Source organism: Oncorhynchus gorbuscha, linkage group LG12 (genome assembly GCF_021184085.1).
Source record: "Oncorhynchus gorbuscha isolate QuinsamMale2020 ecotype Even-year linkage group LG12, OgorEven_v1.0, whole genome shotgun sequence".
Classification (NCBI taxonomy): Eukaryota; Metazoa; Chordata; class Actinopteri; order Salmoniformes; family Salmonidae; genus Oncorhynchus; species Oncorhynchus gorbuscha.
Window position 1 is genome coordinate 61,006,975 of NC_060184.1, and position 23,879 is coordinate 61,030,853.

Consider the following 23,879-nt stretch of genomic DNA (forward strand, 5'->3'; position numbering starts at 1 on the left):
AAACGCATCCAACAGCAGCAGCAGTCGTATCAGGCTGCTGGGCTGTGTCCACGGGTTACAATTATAAGTCCCCTCTGCTATCCCCATGACAGACCATAAATGGGTAGTAGCATGATGGGCAGTGGTCTCGTTTTTTGACTGTTTTTGTAAGGTTTAAGAGGATTTGACCTCCTCTGCCAAGCCCTCTGCCTCCCAAGCCCTCCCTCCCTCTGGAGTGTGCCAGCAGTATTACTGATGCGTCGGACTTGGTGGTGCTGGGAAGCTATAGAGCCTGAGTGGCAGGAGGGTTGGAGTTAGCCGATGGAGTTGATTAAACTGTCTCCTTCGGGGGAGGAGGTTAAATGAAAGAAGGAGACAGAGGGGCTGGCTGGGTGGCCTTGGGACTGTCTTGGGGTACATTCCTATTCCCTTTCTCGTGCATTACTCTTTTCTGAAGCCCTGATCAAAATTAGTTCACAGTACATAGGGAAAAGTGTGCCATTTGGGATGTACCCTGGGAGTTAAGACTCTCTTTTGAATAAGCCCATCCCTCCCCCAATATGACTCCTGTTTAGATCCTTAGTGGACACATTGGGATGCATGGGAATTCAACCCCTCCATAATCCTCTGCTGACTTCGCCAGGTGCTTGACAAAACAGTACTTTCCCATATACATCATGGACCCCAAAAAATGTGTTCAGTGGAGATTCTTCATTGAGCATGTTTTAGTCCATGGCTAGGCATAATCTGGGTCCAGGAAAACATGTTAAATATGTGCTGGTCAGAGCACTAGAGTTAACAACTGTTGGGCTGTGGAGTTATGAGTTTACTCCAGTGAGGTGGGCCTTTAGGGTCGCTTACCTTGGCTCCCTCTTTGCCAGCAGAGCCGGGAAGACCCTGCTCTCCGGGTGGACCTGGGGGTCCAGGGTGGCCTCTCTCACCGATGGGACCGGTCTCTCCTGTGGGACCCTGTTAGGAATTGAAGAAAAAAACATGTTGTGGGCTTATGGGTAGAGGCATGAGGCAAATTCTGCAAGAGACAAACTCAACCATAACAGATCCTTGGATAATTAAATTATGTCACAGACTACTAAGATACTGTATCACATTTGAGAGTGGATGAGATGAGATGTTTAATGTCTAAGGATGTTTGAACCATAGAATCTCCTAATGTTCTTCGTACATTTAGTTCCATGATAGTTCCTTACCTGAGGACCAACGACACCCCCTGGGCCGGGTGGACCTGTCTTTCCTTGGAATCCCTGTGGACACGAAACAACATATAAATCACATTGAAAAGTCTTCCAAACCAACTGGATCTCAATCAATGTAATCACGTCCTCCAATCTTGCTATTGATGTCATCCTTCCACAAATCATGATTTGAGTCGATGGACATAGTGGAGTCAGTGTTGTCAGTATCCCAATCGACAGAGGCACTATATGGTTGCATTCGACTGGTTCATTACTGTGTGCATGGTACATGAGAACACATGGATTATGGAAATATACAATGATATAGTTTATGTTGTGCTCCATTTGTTTATTTCCATGTTCTCATGTTTAGGATATAACTTTAGATGGCCATGTAAATAAATGCTACATGAAGTAGTAGATATTTATCATAGAGATGTATTCCACTTACTTACCACCTCACCACCAAGTGGCAAGATAAAGTATCACATGACCACAAGGTCAAAGGTCAAAGGTAATGACCTTTCACCCAGGGATCATTGCTGCAATAACAAGGTTAGGTGGCAGAAGAGAAGAAAAGCACAGACACCAGGAAGCAGCTACACATAATAAACCTAATCCTGGACTAAAAAGCTATTTCAATAGAGATTGTCCATGTTTATTAGTCCAGAACTAGGCTAAATCTGTGTCTAGGAAACCGGCTAAAATAGTATTATTCTCAAGATACAGGACAATACCAATGAGATCACCAACTCCCTGTCACAGTAAGGATTTCATCCGAGTCTCCAAAAAGGAGATAGATCTTAAACTATGATCTCAATAACTGAAGTGGACTTGATGCCAATTGGTCAGACATCAAGCACAGTAATGGAGTCAGGTGTGAAATCCATCAGCTGTCTTTTTCATTCCGATCAGATGGTAGACGGTGCAAAAAACTTCATTGATTTCCCTTCGAATGAAGCAAGTTCTACATGAATGCATCTGTTGTTGCATTCATGCCTGTGATGCCAACTCCAGACATCACAGACTGACTGAGTGGACACTGTAAAAGCAGATGCAATGACCGTAGAGCTACATGAAACAACATACAGACATCAAACATAAAAGGGAGGAAGGGACTCAAGGGAGATACATTGATTACGCCACACAAAAATGCAACAAAGAATCACAGATATCTGAAGCCAGTCATGTCACTTTTAATGTATATTGGAGTAGCTACACTTGTTGTGGGAATGGAAACGTGCTGTAGTCTAGCCAGTGGTATGCTATTGTTGGGATACTTTTTTTGTGCCAAACCTTTTCAGCTGTAGCTCATTCGAAAGTCAAATGTTTGATGACTTCTCATGGACTCATTATCTTGTGGCACAGTGATTCATGATTGGGTATTGTTTGGAAAAGATTCAGACGGCTTTTCTACAACCTGGCCCGAATAAGAGATCTTTATATGCATTGAACGCTTCGTCAGACTCTGCTATGCTGTGTGGATGGATCCGTGCCCACTGCCCAGGGCCTAGAACATTTTATTACTATGATCAATTCTGCTATTGGCCGCTCCCCCAGCCTGTGGTGTAAACATCTTAATGAAGATGCTTATCGATGTCATTTCAAGAGGAGCCAGAGGGGGGGGGGGGGGGTCCCCCAGCAGTCCCCTGGAGCCGATGTGTCAATTAATGGGGGTCACTTAAACAAATGGAGAAGAAAACTTGAACGATCGGGGATGCTCCCTGCTCCGTGGAGCTTTTAGCCTTTTTTTTAGTGCCCTGTGAGGATAATCGGATTGAGGGGGGATGAATGCAAAGCTTGCTGAATAACCTCACTAAAAATGGTGGGATATGCAGAGAGATGAGGCTTAATGCATTATTCCTGCTGGGTTTATCATGTTAGGGTGATTCCTTCCTGTGTTCCATGCTGATATTATCTAATGTTTGTTAAAATACAGATTCAGTCTATTCAACTGTAACTTAGTCCATTTAAGGCCTGGAACACAGATGAGTGATCTGGTAATTCCTTTAGCCAGATAGACTGGCTGTCTGGCGGTATTTACCATTTCCCCCCAACGACCTGGGAAGATAGACAGACTAGACCCTCTGGCTGCATTTAGACAGCCTTGTGTCTGAGTGTGTGTCAGGGACTCAGGGGTAGTCTAGTCTCTGAGCTCTGGATGTGTTTCGCTCCATCAGATACAATATGTCTGTCTCTCTCTTCAACATTATATAAAGACATCTTACTGAAGGCGCTGGCCCAGAGAGAGACAGGGAGAGGTACAGAGAGAAAGAGAGAGACAGAGACAAAGAGAGGGAGAGAGAAAGAGAGAGAAAGAGAGAGAGAGAGAGAGAGAGAGAGAGAGAGAGACAGAGAGACAGAGAGACAGAGAGACAGAGAGAGAGAGAGAGAGAGAGAGAGAGAGAGAGAGAGAGAGAGAGAGAGAGAGAGAGAGAGAGAGAGAGAGAGAGAGACAGGCAGGCAGAGACACAGAGAGACAGAGAGACTTTCTCAATCCCCCACTAAATATATCAGGTAAACCAGAGAATAAGGCCTGTCTGTGTGTCTAAGACAAGAGTGAGCTGTCCAACACCCGGGCTTCTTGGTGCTATAAAAGCATGCAGACTTGAGGAGACAAATCCGTCCAGGTGTGAAAAATTAGACTAGTCGGAGTGTTTCCCACCCCGAGAGAGCAGGGGCAGTCCTATGTTTCCACACCTGGCAGGAATTGTCTGTCCAAGCCGACTGGCCCGGTGTGCCCAGGTGTGTGACAGCTCTAACAAGGGGCGCGGTCAGGATCACTCACCGTCTCTCCTCGCTGACCAGGGTGGCCGGGCAGCCCATCCTTTCCAGGTGGTCCCTAGGAATGACACAGAGAACGTGGACTCTATCAATGACAATTACACCAACGACCAAAAGTAACCTGTTTTATTGTTCAATGACAAATACATGGGAATATATCAGAGTGGAAGTCTTTTTAAACTATAATAAAACACTAGCCGTTCTACAAAGTAATGGCCTGCAAAGAAGAAACAGAACTATCGGCAAAGGTTAAATCAAAGTCTAATCAATAGGAGGAAATGAACACTTGTCTTCTGGCAATAGGATGTTGAAAAACATGGTTCTGCTTCAATAACAGTAATGATTACTACACCCAATCAGTGATACAGCCAAATACATAGCCCACACTATTGCATTCCAAATTGCTTTCCTTTAATTACTGCAGTGGGCTAAATCAGAGTCATACAGAGTGATTCTTGGTAGTCTTAAACAAATCTACTTTGAAGTTAAAGTATAGACCTCACACACATGGTTATGTGCTTAAAACAAACAAGACACATACCATGTCAGAGTTGAAATATATTAAATGTTGAGTGTGCATCCCAATATTACACTTTATATTCATCACAGAAGACTGAAATATAACAAACCTGTTTGGCATACTGTACAAACACTGGACTTTCTACGTTTAGTTTTTTAAAATGTTTATTAATTATTAAATTAGTTTTAAAAATCAAAAAACATTCCACGTATGAGGCAGCTTGACTGCAGGAGAGGGTTACCTCAGAAATATGACTATGGTACTGGTGAGAGGATACTTACAGGGGGGCCCTTTGGTCCTGAGAACCCGACGGGGCCCTGGGGTCCTTGAGGTCCCTGGAATAAACAGAGCGGTAAATCAGACAATGGAAGAGTGAAGACAGTCTTTGAGTCTCCGAAATGAGACACTCCCATTGTAGTGGGGCAGACAACCATAAGTGCTGTTAGCCTCAGAGACGATACACGTTGCCTGATGTGGCTGAGTGGGCATGGCTTGGTGTGGTTTGGTGTGGTCGGGAGTGGCTGGGTATGTCTTGGTGTGGTTGGGTGTGGCTGGTTGGGTGTGGCTGTGTGGCTGGCCGTGAGTGGCGAGAGAGGGACAGATATGTAGATAAATAGAGAGAGAGGGATAGAGATATGGAACAACTATAGCAAAACCACAAAAAAAGGGTACCCAGATTGGCCCTTGCCTCCAACAGTGACCACCTAGCGATCATTAATCAATAAATGCTTCCTTTCCTCCTGTGGTAATCACCACCAATCCAGGTCAGGGCTCCCACTCTTTACTCCAACCCCACCACTATGTCAGACAGGCAGTCGTTGTTAACTGCTTAACTGCTTCTTACTCCAAGCCATTTCCCATTTCATTATCCATGGGACAGCCTCATAACCCTACCCCTCGGAAGCAGTGGCTGATGGGACTTACTCTTTCGCCAGGCGGGCCAGGTGGACCATCATTGCCTGCCGTGCCCTGCAAAACACAACAGACAGAAAATCAGCATCAGATGTTCTACTGCTACAAGACAACACAGTGATCACACATCATGCATAGAGGTATTAGCAGTTACACAGCTACACGTGGATCACCAATGTCATTACCCCTATGGTGTAAGGTCTTTCTATGAGTTGTCAAGTGGGACATGACTTTGAGACCTCTTTGCTGAGGAATGTGAGTGTTTTTCTTGAGTGTGTTGTTTTGTAATCTTACATATTTACATTATGTGGTATTTGTAGGGAAAGAGACATTGGTCTCAATGGGACTCCCTGCTAAGGTGAAATAAAAGGTGAAATAAAAAAAAGATGGAGAGGGTAGTTACCTTAGGGCCTGGCTTGCCTGTAGGACCTCTAGCACCCCGACCCCCTCGTGGACCCTAGGAGACAGGAGATGACAGACACACAGCTCAGAACACAGACTGATCCAAGATCAGGTAAGACTACACAGTCCAGTCCAGTCCAGTACCGCAGTCTCATACGTGTGGCAACAATTAAGACAGACAAATACAAATGTATTCATTCATGAACTAAATCAATCATTGATTCGTTCTTAACGTGGTAAAATGGAGGAGAACATACCGTTGGACCTCTTTGCCCCCTTGGACCGGGTTTGCCCGCCACGCCCTTTTGAAGAACAGAGAAGAAGACATTTATTTCAACAGAAACCAACTCAAGGTCCATCCTTCCTAAACTTCCTCAGTAAGTTGTTTTCAAAGTTACTCTCCAGGTCTGTGTAAAAAAAAACTCTAGGTGAACATAACGTTCTATTCAAGGCTGCGAAGGGAATGGGAATCACTGAGAACAAACAACAGTTTCAGCATCTTTTTGTTCTCTTCCACATTGATTCTTGGGGGTTGTATTACATGCAAACTCATCACACAAATGCTTTTGTAATGGGAATCAATGTCCTTTGTGTAGTGTTATGATGCAGTGTGTGTGCGTTCCATACAGAAACAGGGACGGGACTATTTATCTTACCCTGGCTCCTTTCTCTCCGTTGGCCCCTGGGAAGCCCGGGAAGCCGCTGGAACCCTGCGGATCAACAAGGCAGGAAGGAGAGGAATCAGGATATCCATGTTAATAAGTAATGGTTTGAGAAGGTTTTGCTTTCGCTTGTTGTTGTTGACTGTCAACCTCTATTATGTTGTGAGAGACAGAGAGCTGCATCAGACACTGACTCTGTACCCAGCACCGTGCCTTGGGGAAACAGACGACACAGAGGAGAGACTACTCCTCAGCTCAACAATCACAAGCTCATCACTCTCAGAATTATACACTAAAAACACAGCGCATATGGAGAAACGGGAAATATTATACGACCCTGTGACAAGACACACGCATGCATGCATGCACACACACGCACTTCCTTTGTCTGCGAAGACTTCAAAAATCATGATGGCTTTGTAAAGATCCTTTGAGAAAACATGTAATTTAACAGATCAGAGGAGGGGGAACATGGAACAGACACCAAACAACAACAAAGAAAACCAATGACTTGGTTGGACAACAAGTTTAAAAACCAGACAATCACTTAACGCGAAGACAGTCTGGTTTCTAATCATGGCATTTGTTGTGTATGTGGGATTCCACATCATCTTACCCTTGGACTTCAGTCCTGGTATTCGTAAAAGTATTCAAACACGACGTCAACACAATGGTTTACTCTCCCATTTCAAAGCCGCAGCTACACTGTTTTCTAGGCCCCGTTTCACAGAGTCGTGATGCGATCTGAAGCTCAACATAATGCAATGGAAATAGAAAGGGGCCAAATGTTCAGAGTTTGACGGACTACCAACCTCTCACCATATAACTGCCATTTCTCTAAACTCAGTGTCCGTGCTTTCAGACGCCCATGGCATCGCTTCAACAGTTCACTTTATAAAAATACTACTTTTGGGAGCTCTCAGGCATAAATTAGCCCTACAGTCTATTAGATACCATCTCACAGAAAGCCACATAATCTTCCAGCATAATGTTAGTAATCTTTTAATCCATATTACGGTGGATTACTGAACAGCAGATTGCTGGATGTGATGGGTAAGGAATTAGAAGAAGGACATGTAGTTCCCTGTTGTACATAACTGGAAGAATCAGAGTTACAAGAGGGACATTGCCCATCTTCTAGGTCTCTGAGGACACAACATGGCTTCTTAGTGTCTGTTTCTAATATGAATCCTGTGTGAAAGCAGTATCTACAGTACCTCCATCTTGGATCATCACTACCTATTGAAAGACAGATCTGTCAATGAGCCAACTCTGGTAAAAATGTCCCTGGATGTTGTTTAGTAAACAGCCATGTCTGCTTAACATCAGGTTACTCCTTCCTAACCGTGATACGGGTGGATGTTGTTCATTTAAGTTGTCCCCACACAGAGAAGTCCTCACAGGCATCACCGTGGTGATTGTTTACGTACCTTTGGACCTTGTCTTCCTGGGTAGCCGGGTAATCCTGGAACACCCAGTTTTCCCTGAAGACAACAGAAAAGTCTCGCTGAATGAGCACAATGTATTGGTACACAGTTGTACTAGCTCAAAATGAATTCAAGTATTTCCACAGGCTTCAGGGATATGCTACTAACAACAGATTCACCTTACAGTCTAAAGAGGGATATGCTGTTAACAACAGCTTGACCTTACAAGACAAAGAGAAGGTGTGAATGAAGATGTTACCTTCTCTCCAGCAGCACCCATGGGGCCAGACTCTCCGTTGGGCCCTGCTCGGCCCCTCAGGTCCGGGGCCCTCAGGTCCCCTGTCAAACCCAACAGACACCAGGTAAGGTATTGTACCATCACTGTGGTCTATGGGGTGTACCAAGCACACACCGAGCTCACCCTGAACAAACCCAACAGACACCAGGTAAGGTATTGTACCATCACTGTGGTCTATGGTGTATAGTGTACCATCACTGTGGTCTATGGTGTATAGTGTACCATCACTGTGGTCTATGGTGTATAGTGTACCATCACTGTGGTCTATGGTGTATAGTGTACCATCACTGTGGTCTATGGTGTATAGTGTACCATCACTGTGGTCTATGGTGTATAGTGTACCATCACTGTGGTCTATGGTGTATAGTGTACCATCACTGTGGTCTATGGTGTATAGTGTACCATCACTGTGGTCTATGGTGTATAGTGTACCATCACTGTGGTCTATGGTGTATAGTGTACCATCACTGTGGTCTATGGTGTATAGTGTACACATACCATACATACCATACATACCATACATACCATACATACCATACACATACAATTATGGGTGAATCAGTATCTACGCACATGAGTCGGCAACTCACCCTGTCACCTTTGAGACCCATATCTCCCTTGAACCCAGGGAAACCGTCCTCACCCTAAAATAAGAGAGACAAATATGAACAGGGTTACTTGGGCTAAGTTGATTTGTAGGAAACTGAATGTTGCTGTTGTTTTTCACTGTGTGTAAGAGATCAGTGGGATTCAGTATGCCTTGAGCTTGTACCTGCATTATTCAATTCAAATTATTTCAATGGTAGACTATCTGTGGACACATATTTATTTTTAAATACTTGTTGTTTTAATGGCAAATAGCCAATCTAAATGGATACGGCCTATATCTTTCCATGGGCTATAAAATAGAGAACCTCATCTGCTTCACATGTGCAGCCTCTCTGTATGCAGAGCAGACTACTGCCATCTGGTGGCCAAAGAGGAGAATCTTACTGCATGTGCATTGTTTCAAGTTTCAGATTCAGGTTTTAATGTCAAATGCACAAGCATAGCTCTAACCCCAACAATGTAGTCATCAATAACAATGTAATACAAAAGAATAACAAGGTAGAACAAAGACAAAAATAAGAAATACGAAGAACACAATCAAGTAAGTAGGCAGACTACAGGGTCAGGGTAATTGGAGCGCAAGGAACACTTCTCTTTTATTATAATGGTCCTATAGGGAGCTAATGCATTACGAAAACATTGTGGACGAGCAAACACACAGTAGAAATATCTATCACTCACATATGTAAGTGGAGAATATATGATGCTGCAAAATACGTGTTGTTGAAGTATAGTGTAGGCGACTTCAGGCAATGTCTGGCTGCTGTACAATGTACACTTGTTAACTCCCTGCACACGCTGTAAAAGTTTCGCCCTGGATCAAATTCTTATTGTATCAATTCATGGCAGCCATGAAATAGTTAACAAGAGAATAAGAAAAGCTTTCTCAGTCTCTCTCATCTTTCACTCTGTGTTCTTTGTCTCTCACTGTCTATTTTTCTCTGTAGCTCCCCGAGACCCTGTGTGCAGTCTGTCACTTGTCTGTGTCTTTTCTCATCCTAATACATAATGCAGTGTGTGTGTGTGTGTGTGTGTGTGTGTGTGTGTGTGTGTGTGTGTGTGTGTGTGTGTGTGTGTGTGTGTGTGTGTGTGTGTGTGTGTGTGTGTGTGTGTGTGTGTGTGTGTGTGTGTGTGTGTGTGTGTGTGTGTGTGTGTGTGTGTGTGTGTGTGTGTGTGTGTGTGTGTGTGTGTGTGTGTGTGTGTGTGTCTACCCTGCACCCAGAGCTGTGAAACCATGCACGTTTCGTGACAATCCCTCACCTCTTGGATGGGGGGGGCATTCGTTTTCTATTCAGAACAAACAATACCTTCTTTCCTCAAGGTTTTGGGATTACATTAAACCCTAACTTTAACATAAATTAACATAAAACTTAAACATAAATGATTCAGTAATAACATCCATGGTGTTACTGATGTAAAAACAACATTAATATTAGATCTGTGTCATGCTCTTGGTCTTGAATTAGTATAATATAGATTGGGGTAGTGTGGATATTTTGGACCGCATAAGGACTTTGTGTCTGAACATTGTGACAGAACGTGGTGTTTAACCCATTGGACGGATGGAAAGTCCTAGTTATCACAACATGGACTTCTTTGGGGCGGCAGGTAGCCTAGTGTTTAGAGCATTGGACTAGTATCAGCAAAGGGGCAAGATCGAATCCCTGAGCTGACAAGGTAAAAATCTGTTGTTCTGCCCCTGAACAAGGCAGTTAACCCACTGTTCCTAGACCAGTTAACCCACTGTTCCTAGACCAGTTAACCCACTGTTCCTAGGCTGTCATCGAAAATATGAATTTGTTCTTGCCTAGTTAAAGAAAGGTAAAAACAAATCATTACACACAATGGCAGCACGATATGAAGCATCAAATGATGATTAGGAGAAGCTTTACCTTCTCTCCCTTTCCACCCTTCAGTCCACGAACACCATCGGCACCCTAGTAGACAGACAGGAAACAGACCACAGTTATCAACCCAACACCAACTGTACCACCATGAGGAAGTTTCTGAATGTCACCTTGGTGAGCTCCACCACCGTACCTTGACACCACGAGGACCAGGATAACCAATAGGACCCTGGGGACCTGACTGGCCCTGGAGGAGGACAAAGACAGAGAGAACAATTTATCCATTAGTCTCTCAACACGAGACACGGCATAAACTATTTCAACTACTCTTTTTTTTTGTTTCATATTCAAAAAAGAACATATCAATCAATCAGCTAATCGAACGACCGATCAATCAGTCAATCAACCATATGCTACTAAAATGTCAATGTTAATTGTACTTACTAAAGCTCCCTTCTCACCAGGTGGGCCCTCTTTACCAGGATGACCCTGTAAGAGAAGAAGGAACACAAATGACTTAGATACAGTACTTCAATCTCGTATGGATGCGCCCTCTAAGTTGGTAGCTCTCACTCAAGCAGTGAACACCAGAGTTTGATTTTATGCAACACACACATCAACAAAAAGTTAATAGTTTGAATCTATGGAATAGCTCGGTGCATCAGAAAGTTCTAGAAGGCCTCAGTGTTAGTGTACGACAGCAGCAGTGTGTCTGGTCGTGGCGGTTGTGTAAACTGATGAGTGACGGAAGCTTTAACAGAGATTAGGTCTAGGCTCAGTCTTACTGTCTGACTGACTGACTGCTTACTTTACACCAGTCAGACCTTTTTACTTGCACACCTGGCACTAATTAAACCCGTCGGAGTGCAGGAGGCTGTAAATCGGTCGGCTTCAGGCTGCCTCCCTCTCAGCTTCCCAGCCTCTCCCTGATACACACTGCAGCAGATAGAGCCAGGCTAACAGACCACTGAGGGAGAGGGAGATACTAGTACAGGCCGTAAAACAAAATGCATTCTGACTTGCCTGATATTAACTCAGGGACTTTTTTTGTGTGTGAGGGGCGCGCCAGGTGTATAACCTGGTGTTATTCTCCATTTATTCCATGTTTTTATGTATTTATGTGGAAGCTGCAGCCCTCTCTAATGTTCAAGTCAATAGAATATAATATATCACATGAAGTTGGGAGAGAGCAACAGACAGGATAATTGGTCAGTGTTGTGGCTTAACGGATGGTAGTTGTCGTGGAAGGCAGAGATGTTTGGGGCACGCTATATTTTGCTTCACTTCCTCATTTTGTGTGACAGCACATGAGATCGTTCAACCAATCTAGTTTGCTAGCAAACTAATTATCGCGGTTATCATAAATCTCCCTTTAATGACTAAGTGTAAGTCGCTCTGGATAAGAGCATCTGCCGAATAACTCAAATGTCAATGTAAATGTACAAAGTCCCTGGGGCAAGCTAATCCTACTGTATATACTACAGTGTGTGGTATGTATGTCTTCCTCTACTGTATACGGATATGTAGTGGTCCTTGTGGGCTGCTATGTTAAAGAAAACGATGGCAGTCAACATTTCATTCCACCATCACAATATAAATCTCGATGTGTTATACTGCTTCTCAACGGTGTGTTGCCTGTCACAGGTACTTGTGGCTTGTCTGAGGGCAATGGATGAGCGAATAGTCTGACAGGAGGGAAGGAGTGTGAGACTCAGCGAGAGGTGTAAACAGAATGACAGAATAGCACGTACAGGAGGTCCATCTGACCCGGGTAAACCAGCCAACCCCGACCTGCCCTGAGGTCCCTGTAAACAGAGACAGAAGGAGAGAAAAACACAGCATGGGTCAAAGATCAAAACAACACTTTAACGACCTCAGCGACATAGTCAGTTCACCTCTGAGAAACACAACACGCATCTGAAAATAATTTGGATCTGTGACAGATCAGCTACTAGGTGCAATCTTTGACGTTTTGTGTAGACACTTGTATAAAGGGGCTTACATTCAGTGCATTGAAAAGCCTTCAGTGCAGGACTATGGTAAATAAGCACACAACGTTTACATCCAACAGATCACACACTTTTAGACTTTATGTGACCCTGTATGACCCACGGCCCTTTCAGGTCAATTCTGTTGACAGAGGAGTGAAGAGCAGCGCTTCAACTTACTTTTTCACCAGGCGGTCCGATGGGACCTTGAGGACCAGGAAGACCCTGCAGGACAGAAGCGGACCGACAGTTTCAGAATTTGTTGCCATAGCAGCGACACTCACTCACACACACACACACACACACACACACACACACACACACACACACACACACACACACACACACACACACACACACACACACACACACACACACACACACACACACACACACACACACACACACACACACACACACACACACACACACACACACACACAGGCTAGCTGGGGTCATGGAGGGGGATTGGGGACTCAGCAGAAGGTGCTAATGGACATGCAAGGGCAAGAATGGTGAGACTGTATTCATTCTTGAGCGTGTGCGTGCACGTGTGTGTGTGTATTTGTGCCCACGTGAGTGTGAATGTGTGTGTGTGTGTGTGTTTGTATGTGGCAGAGAGAGTAATCTGAGGCTGTGCTGCAGCTCGGGGAGCTTGCTCCTACAGGTGTGTCTCTCTCTGCAGGCATTCCACAGACATGAATGAGATGCTTTCACAGCTTCCCTCAACCCCCCCCAGAAAACCCAGGAAAATATTCCAAGAAAATCTCTCTGTGTGTGCTCTCTTTACCTCCAGGGAGAGAGAGGGGGAGAGGAAGTGGGGATGGGTAGAGGACGGGAGGAGGGGAGGGGGGAAGCAGAAGAGGATATAGGCAGAATTCAACTAATCCCAAAATGTGATGTAAATAATCATCAGAGAGCAGTATATTTCCGTAAGCTCCTGATATAATACCCCATTACAGTGAGAATATTATCTAAAAAAAAATCCAACCATTTTTTAGACATTACACACACATATAAAAACGAATGATTCATGTGGGTACTGAGAGTCAATAGCAACATCAACCCATTTAAAAAAAAACATTTGTACGTTTAGATGCATATATTTGGTCTGTGAAGACCGTGATATTGCCTTTTATTTTATTTTTTAAATATTTTATTTTTGCATTTTCCAATTAAGAACATTCAAAACAAAAGTGAAAAGATATTAGACAACGATAACGATAGGACAGTAATAGGTAGGAAGTAGGAAGTAATATTGTCTTTTAATGTCTGTGACACTATTGTATGTATGGTCTGTGTTGTCTGTGATATTGAATGTGACAATGTCTGTGTTACTGTCTAGGATGCCTGTCATGTCTGGGATACTATCATGTCTGTAATGTCTGTCATGTCTGGGATACTATCATGTCTGTAATGTCTGTCATGTCTGGGATACTATCATGTCTGTAATGTCTGGGATACTATCATGTCTGTAATGTCTGGGATACTATCATGTCTGTAATGTTTGGGATATAATCATGTCTGTAATGTCTGTCATGTCTGGGATACTATCATGTCTGTAATGTCTGGGATATAATCATGTCTGTAATGTCTGTAATGTCTGGGATACTATCATGTCTGTAATGTCTGGGATACTATCACGCCTGTAATGTCTGAGATACTATCACATCTGTAATGTCTGAAATATCTGGGATAGTATCATGTCTGTAATGTCTGTCATGTGTGAGATATTAATCATGTCTGAAATGTCTGGGATACTATCATGTCTGTAATGTCTGGAATACTATCATGTCTGTAATGTCTGTCATATCTGGGATACTATCATGTCTGTAATGTCTGTCATATCTGGGATACTATCATGTCTGTAATATCTGTAATGTCTGGGATACTATCATGTCTGTAATGTCTGTCATGTCTGGGATACTATCATGTCTGTAATGTCTGTCATGTCTGGGATACTATCATGTCTGTAATGTCTGTAATGTCTGGGATACTATCATGTCTGTAATGTCTGGGATATTATCATGTCTGTAATGTCTGGGATATTATCATGTCTGTAATGTCTGTAATGTCTGTAATGTCTGGGATATTATCATGTCTGTAATGTCTGTATTGTCTGTAATGTCTGGGATATTATCACGTCTGTAATGTCTGGGATATTATCATGTCTGTAATGTCTGGGATACTATCATGTCTGTAATATCTGTGATACTATCATGTCTGTAATATCTGTAATGTCTGGGATACTATCAAGTCTGTAATGTCTGTCATGTCTGGGATACTATCATGTCTGTAATGTCTGTATTGTCTGTAATGTCTGGGATATTATCATGTCTGTAATGTCTGTAATGTCTGGGATACTATCATGTCTGTAATATCTGTAATGTCTGGGATACTATCAAGTGTGTAATGTCTGTCATGTCTGGGATACTATCATGTCTGTAATGTCTGTCATGTCTGGGATACTATCATGTCTGTAATGTCTGTAATGTCTGGGATACTATCATGTCTGTAATGTCTGTCATGTCTGGGATACTATCATGATTGTAATGTCTGTCATATCTGGGATACTATCATCTCTGTAATATCTGTAATGTCTGGGATACTATCATGTCTGTAATGTCTGTAATAGCTGGGATACTAACATGTCTGTAATGTCTGTAATGTCTGTAATTTATGAGATACTATCATGTCTGTAATGTCTGTAGAATCTGGGATATTATCATTTCAGTAGTGTCTGTAATGTCTGTAATATCTGGGATACTATCATGTCTGTAATGTCTGGGATACTATCATGTCTGTAATGTCTGTAATGTCTGGGATACTATCATGTCTGTAATGTCTGGGATACTATCATGTCTGTAATGTCTGTAATGTCTGGGATACTATCATGTCTGTAATGTCTGGGATACTATCATGTCTGTAATGTCTGGGATACTATCATGTCTGTAATGTTTGGGATATAATCATGTCTGTAATGTCTGTCATGTCTGGGATACTATCATGTCTGTAATGTCTGGGATATAATCATGTCTGTAATGTCTGTAATGTCTGGGATACTATCATGTCTGTAATGTCTGGGATACTATCACGTCTGTAATGTCTGAGATACTATCACATCTGTAATGTCTGTAATATCTGGGATAGTATCATGTCTGTAATGTCTGTCATGTGTGGGTTACTATCACGTCTGTAATATCTGGGATACTATCACGTCTGTAATGTCTGTAATGTCTGGGATACTATCATGTCTGTAATGTCTGGGATACTATCACGTCTGTAATGTCTGGGATATAATCATGTCTGTAATGTCTGTCATGTCTGGGATATAATCATGTCTGTAATGTCTGTAATGTCTGTAATGTCTGTAATGTCTGGGATATTATCATGTATGTAATGTCTGTAATGTGGGATACTATCATATCTGTAATATCAGGGATACTATCATGTCTGTAATGTCTGTAATAGCTGGGATACTAACATGTCTGTAATGTCTGTAATGTCTGAGATACTATCATGTCTGTAATGTCTGTAGAATCTGGGATATTATCATTTATGTAGTGTCTGAACTGTCTGTAATATTGGGATACTATCATGTCTGTAATGTCTGGGATACTATCATGTCTGTAATGTCTGTCATGTCTGGGATACTATCATGTCTGTAATGTCTATCATGTCTGGGATACTATCATGTCTGTAATGTCTGGGATATTATCATGTCTGTAATGTCTGGGATATTATCATGTCTGTAATGTCTGTAATGTCTGGGATATTATCATGTCTGTAATGTCTGTATTGTCTGTAATGTCTGGGATATTATCACGTCTGTAATGTCTGGGATATTATCATGTCTGTAATGTCTGGGATACTATCATGTCTGTAATATCTGTAATGTCTGGGATACTATCAAGTCTGTAATGTCTGTCATGTCTGGGATACTATCATGTCTGTAATGTCTGTATTGTCTGTAATGTCTGGGATATTATCATGTCTGTAATGTCTGGGATATTATCATGTCTGTAATGTCTGTAATGTCTGGGATACTATCATGTCTGTAATATCTGTAATGTCTGGGATACTATCAAGTGTGTAATGTCTGTCATGTCTGGGATACTATCATGTCTGTAATGTCTGTCATGTCTGGGATACTATCATGTCTGTAATGTCTGTAATGTCTGGGATACTATCATGTCTGTAATGTCTGTCATGTCTGGGATACTATCATGTCTGTAATGTCTGTCATATCTGGGATACTATCATCTCTGTAATATCTGTAATGTCTGGGATACTATCATGTCTGTAATGTCTGTAATAGCTGGGATACTAACATGTCTGTAATGTCTGTAATGTCTGTAATTTATTAGATACTATCATGTCTGTAATGTCTGTAGAATCTGGGATATTATCATTTCAGTAGTGTCTGTAATGTCTGTAATATCTGGGATACTATCATGTCTGTAATGTCTGGGATACTATCATGTCTGTAATGTCTGTAATGTCTGGAATAATATCATGTCTGTAATGTCTGGGATACTATCATGTCTGTAATGTCTGGGATACTATCATGTCTGTAATGTTTGGGATATAATCATGTCTGTAATGTCTGTCATGTCTGGGATACTATCATGTCTGTAATGTCTGGGATATAATCATGTCTGTAATGTCTGTAATGTCTGGGATACTATCATGTCTGTAATGTCTGGGATACTATCACGTCTGTAATGTCTGAGATACTATCACATCTGTAATGTCTGTAATATCTGGGATAGTATCATGTCTGTAATGTCTGTCATGTGTGGGATATTAATCATGTCTGAAATGTCTGGGATACTATCATGTCTGTAATGTCTGGGATACTATCATGTCTGTAATGTCTGTCATATCTGGGATACTATCATGTCTGTAATATCTGTAATGTCTGGGATACTATAATGTCTGTAATGTCTGTCATATCTGGGATACTATCATGTCTGTAATATCTGTAATGTCTGGGATATTATCATGTCTGTAATGTATGTCATGTCTGGGATATTATCATGTCTGTAATGTCTGGGATATTATCATGTCTGTAATGTCTGGGATATTATCATGTCTGTAATGTCTGGGATATTATCATGTCTGTAATGTCTGTAATGTCTGTAATGTCTGGGATATTATCATGTATGTAATGTCTGTATTGTCTTTAATGTCTGGGATATTATCATGTCTGTAATATCTGGGATATTATCATGTCTGTAATGTCTGGGATATTATCATGTCTGTAATGTCTGTAATGTCTGGGATACTATCATATCTGTAATGTCTGTCATGTCTGGGATACTATCATGTCTGTAATGTCTGTCATATCTGGGATACTATCATGTCAGTAATATCTGTAATGTCTGGGATATTATCATGTCTGTAATGTCTGGGATATTATCATGTCTGTAATGTCTGTAATGTCTGGGATACTATCATATCTGTAATGTCTGTCATGTCTGGGATACTATCATGTCTGTAATGTCTGTCATATCTGGGATACTATCATATCTGTAATGTCTGTAATGTCTGGGATACTATCATGTCTGTAATATCTGTAATGTCTGGGATACTATCAAGTCTGTAATGTCTGTCATGTCTGGGATACTATCATGTCTGTAATGTCTGTATTGTCTGTAATGTCTGGGATATTATCATGTCTGTAATGTCTGGGATATTATCATGTCTGTAATGTCTGTAATGTCTGGGATACTATCATGTCTGTAATATCTGTAATGTCTGGGATACTATCAAGTGTGTAATGTCTGTCATGTCTGGGATACTATCATGTCTGTAATGTCTGTCATGTCTGGGATACTATCATGTCTGTAATGTCTGTAATGTCTGGGATACTATCATGTCTGTAATGTCTGTCATGTCTGGGATACTATCATGTCTGTAATGTCTGTCATATCTGGGATACTATCATCTCTGTAATATCTGTAATGTCTGGGATACTATCATGTCTGTAATGTCTGTAATAGCTGGGATACTAACATGTCTGTAATGTCTGTAATGTCTGTAATTTATTAGATACTATCATGTCTGTAATGTCTGTAGAATCTGGGATATTATCATTTCAGTAGTGTCTGTAATGTCTGTAATATCTGGGATACTATCATGTCTGTAATGTCTGGGATACTATCATGTCTGTAATGTCTGTAATGTCTGGAATAATATCATGTCTGTAATGTCTGGGATACTATCATGTCTGTAATGTCTGGGATACTATCATGTCTGTAATGTTTGGGATATAATCATGTCTGTAATGTCTGTCATGTCTGGGATACTATCATGTCTGTAATGTCTGGGATATAATCATGTCTGTAATGTCTGTAATGTCTGGGATACTATCATGTCTGTAATGTCTGGGATACTATCACGTCTGTAATGTCTGAGATACTATCACATCTGTAATGTCTGTAATATCTGGGATAGTATCATGTCTGTAATGTCTGTCATGTGTGGGATATTAATCATGTCTGAAATGTCTGGGATACTATCATGTCTGTAATGTCTGGGATACTATCATGTCTGTAATGTCTGTCATATCTGGGATACTATCATGTCTGTAATATCTGTAATGTCTGGGATACTATAATGTCTGTAATGTCTGTCATATCTGGGATACTATCATGTCTGTAATATCTGTAATGTCTGGGATATTATCATGTCTGTAATGTATGTCATGTCTGGGATATTATCATGTCTGTAATGTCTGGGATATTATCATGTCTGTAATGTCTGGGATATTATCATGTCTGTAATGTCTGGGATATTATCATGTCTGTAATGTCTGTAATGTCTGTAATGTCTGGGATATTATCATGTATGTAATGTCTGTATTGTCTTTAATGTCTGGGATATTATCATGTCTGTAATATCTGGGATATTATCATGTCTGTAATGTCTGGGATATTATCATGTCTGTAATGTCTGTAATGTCTGGGATACTATCATATCTGTAATGTCTGTCATATCTGGGATACTATCATGTCAGTAATATCTGTAATGTCTGGGATACTATCATGTCTGTAATGTTTGGGATATAATCATGTCTGTAATGTCTGTAATGTCTGGGATACTATCATGTCTGTAATGTCTGGGATACTATCACGTCTGTAATGTCTGAGATACTATCACATCTGTAATGTCTGTAATATCTGGGATAGTATCATGTCTGTAATGTCTGTCATGTGTGAGATATTAATCATGTCTGAAATGTCTGGGATACTATCATGTCTGTAATGTCTGGGATACTATCATGTCTGTAATGTCTGTCATATCTGGGATACTATCATGTCTGTAATATCTGTAATGTCTGGGATACTATCATGTCTGTAATGTATGTCATGTCTGGGATATTATCATGTCTGTAATGTCTGGGATATTATCATGTCTGTAATGTCTGGGATATTATCATGTCTGTAATGTCTGGGATATTATCATGTCTGTAATGTCTGTATTGTCTTTAATGTCTGGGATATTATCATGTCTGTAATATCTGGGATATTATCATGTCTGTAATGTCTGGGATATTATCATGTCTGTAATGTCTGTAATGTCTGGGATACTATCATGTCTGTAATGTCTGTAATGTCTGGGATACTATCATGTCTGTAATGTCTGTCATATCTGGGATACTATCATGTCAGTAATATCTGTAATGTCTGGGATACTATCATGTCTGTAATGTCTGTAATAGCTGGGATACTAACATGTCTGTAATGTCTGTAATGTCTGTAATTTATGAGATACTATCATGTCTGTAATGTCTGTAATGTCTGGGATACTATCATGTCTGTAATGTCTGGGATACTATCATGTCTGTAATGTCTGTAATGTCTGGGATACTATCATGTCTGTAATGTCTGGGATATTATCATGTCTGTAATGTCTGGGATATTATCATGTCTGAAATGTCTGGGATATAATCATATCTGTAATGTCTGTCATGTCTGGGATATTATCATGTCTGTAGTGTCTGTAATGTCTGGGATACTATCATGTCTGTAATGTCTGTAATGTCTGGGATATTATCATGTCTGTAATGTCTGTAATGTCTGGGATACTATCATGTCTGTAATGTCTGGGATATTATCATGTCTGTAATGTCTGGGATATTATCATGTCTGAAATGTCTGGGATACTATCACATCTGTAATGTCTGTAATATCTGGGATACTATCATGTCTGTAATGTCTGTCATGTCTGGGATACTATCATGTCTGTAATGTCTGGGATACTATCACATCTGTAATGTCTGTAATGTCTGGGATACTATCACATCTGTAATGTCTGGGATACTATCATGTCTGTAGTGTCTGTAATGTCTGGGATATTATCATGTCTGTAGTGTCTGGGATATTATCATGTCTGAAATCTCTGGGATATAATCATGTCTGTAATGTCTGGGATACTATCATGTCTGTAATGTCTGGGATATTTTCATGTCTGTAATGTCTGGGATATTATCATGTCTGTAATGTCTGTAATGTCTGGGATACTATCATGTCTGTAATGTCTGGGATATTATCATGTCTGTAATGTCTGTAATGTCTGGGATACTATCATGTCTGTAATGTCTGGGATATTATCATGTCTGTAATGTCTGTAATGTCTGGGATACTATCACATCTGTAATGTCTGTAATATCTGGGATACTATCATGTCTGTAATGTCTGGGATATCTGGGATACTATCATATCTGTAATGTCTGTCATGTCTGGGATACTATCATGTCTGTAATGTCTGGGATATTATCATATCTGTAATGTCTGTCATGTCTGGGATACTATCATGTCTGTAATGTCTGGGATATCTGGGATACTATCATGTCTGTAATATCTGGGATACTATCATGTCTGTAATGTCTGGGATACTATCATGTCTGTAGTGTCTGTAATGTCTGGGATATTATCATGTCTGTAGTGTCTGTCATGTCTGGGATATTATCATGTCTGTAATGTCTGTAATTTGTAAGTCGCTCTGGATAAGAGCGTCTGCTAAATGACTTAAATGTAATGTAATGTCTGGGATATTATCATGTCTGTAATGTCTGGGATATAAATGTATATAATCATGTCTGTAACGTCTGTAATGTCTGGGATACTATCATGTCTGTAATGTCTGGGATATTATCATGTCTGTAGTGTCTGTAATGTCTGGGATACTATCATGTCTGTCATGTATGGGATATTATCACATCTGTAATATCTGGGATACTATCACGTCTGTAATGTCTGGGATACTATCACGTATGTAATTTCTGGGATATAATCATGTCTGTAATGTCTGTCATGTCTGGGATACTATCATGTCTGTAATGTCTGGGATATTATCATGTCTGTAGTGTCTGTAATGTCTGGGATACTATCATGTCTGTCATGTATGGGATATTATCACATCTGTAATATCTGGGATACTATCACGTCTGTAATGTCTGGGATACTATCACGTATGTAATTTCTGGGATATAATCATGTCTGTAATGTCTGTCATGTCTGGGATACTATCATGTCTGTAATGTCTGGGATACTATCACATCTGTAATATCTGGGATACTATCACGTCTGTAATTTCTGGGATATAATCATGTCTGTAATGTCTGTCATGTCTGGGATACTATCATGTCTGTAATGTCTGGGATACTATCATGTCTGTAATTTCTGGGATATAATCATGTCTGTAATGTCTGTCATGTCTGGGATACTATCATGTCTGTAATGTCTGGGATACTATCATGTCTGTAATTTCTGGGATATAATCACGTCTGTCACGTCTGTCATGTCTGGGATACTATCACATCTGTAATATCTGGGATACTATCACGTCTGTAATGTCTGTAATATCTGGGATACTATCATGTCTGTAATGTCTGTCATGTCTGGGATACTATCATGTCTGTCATGTCTGGGATATTATCATGTCTGTAATGTTTGGGATATAATCATGTCTGTAATGTCTGTAATGTCTGGGATACTATCATGTCTGTAATGTCTGGGATATTATCATGTCTGTAATGTCTGTAATGTCTGGGATACTATCACATCTGTAATGTCTGTAATATCTGGGATACTATCATGTCTGTAATGTCTGGGATATCTGGGATACTATCATGTCTGTAATGTCTGTAATATCTGGGATACTATCATGTCTGTAGTGTCTGTCATGTCTGGGATACTATCATGTCTGTAATGTCTGGGATACTATCACATCTGTAATGTCTGTAATATCTGGGATACTATCATGTCTGTAATGTCTGGGATACTATCACATCTGTAATGTCTGTAATATCTGGGATACTATCATGTCTGTAATGTCTGTCATGTCTGGGATACTATCATGTATGTAATGTCTGGGATACTATCATGTCTGTAATGTCTTTAATATCTGGGATACTATCACATCTGTAATGTCTGGGATATTATCATGTCTGTAATGTCTGTAATGTCTGGGATATTATCATGTCTGTAATGTCTGTAATGTCTGGGATATTATCATGTCTGTAATGTCTGGGATATAATCATGTCTGTAATGTATGTAATGTCTGGGATACTATCATGTCTGTAATGTCTGTCATGTCTGGGATACTATCATGGCTGTAATATCTGGGATACTAACATGTCTGTAATGTCTGTAATATCTGAGATACTATCATGTCTGTAATGTCTGTAATATCTGGGATACTATCATGTCTGTAATATCTGGGATAGTATCATGTCTGTAATATCAGGGATACTATCATGTCTGTAATGTCTGTAATAGCTGGGATACTAACATGTCTGTAATGTCTGTAATTTCTGAGATACTATCATGTCTGTAGAATCTGGGATATTATCATTTCTGTAGTGTCTGTAATGTCTGTAGTATTGGGATACTATCATGTCTGTAATGTCTGGGATACTATCATGTCTGTAATGTCTGGGATACTATCATGTCTGTAATGTTTGGGATATAATCATGTCTGTAATGTCTGTCATGTCTGGGATATTATCATGTCTGTAATGTCTGGGATATTATCATGTCTGTAATGTCTGGGATATTATCATGTCTGTAATGTCTGTCATGTCTGGGATACTATCATGTCTGTAATGTTTGGGATATAATCATGTCTGTAATGTCTGTCATGTCTGGGATACTATCATGTCTGTAATGTTTGGGATATTATCATGTCTGTAATGTCTGGGATACTATCATGTCTGTAATGTCTGGGATACTATCACGTCTGTAATGTC

General features: G+C 40.7%; 1 protein-coding gene across 1 annotated transcript in view; it reads right to left on the reverse strand.

Moving 5' to 3' along the window:
- Positions 1 to 23,879, reverse strand: part of col11a1a (collagen, type XI, alpha 1a) — a 96,751-nt gene that overhangs the window by 25,040 nt on the left and 47,832 nt on the right. The window contains 17 exon segments of the mRNA XM_046292518.1: positions 841 to 948; positions 1,188 to 1,241; positions 3,961 to 4,014; positions 4,758 to 4,811; positions 5,401 to 5,445; positions 5,792 to 5,845; positions 6,048 to 6,092; positions 6,447 to 6,500; positions 7,883 to 7,936; positions 8,139 to 8,195; positions 8,197 to 8,301; positions 8,768 to 8,821; positions 10,679 to 10,723; positions 10,827 to 10,880; positions 11,078 to 11,122; positions 12,385 to 12,438; positions 12,802 to 12,846. Of these exon segments, the coding sequence (XP_046148474.1) occupies positions 841 to 948; positions 1,188 to 1,241; positions 3,961 to 4,014; positions 4,758 to 4,811; positions 5,401 to 5,445; positions 5,792 to 5,845; positions 6,048 to 6,092; positions 6,447 to 6,500; positions 7,883 to 7,936; positions 8,139 to 8,195; positions 8,197 to 8,301; positions 8,768 to 8,821; positions 10,679 to 10,723; positions 10,827 to 10,880; positions 11,078 to 11,122; positions 12,385 to 12,438; positions 12,802 to 12,846 (981 nt within the window).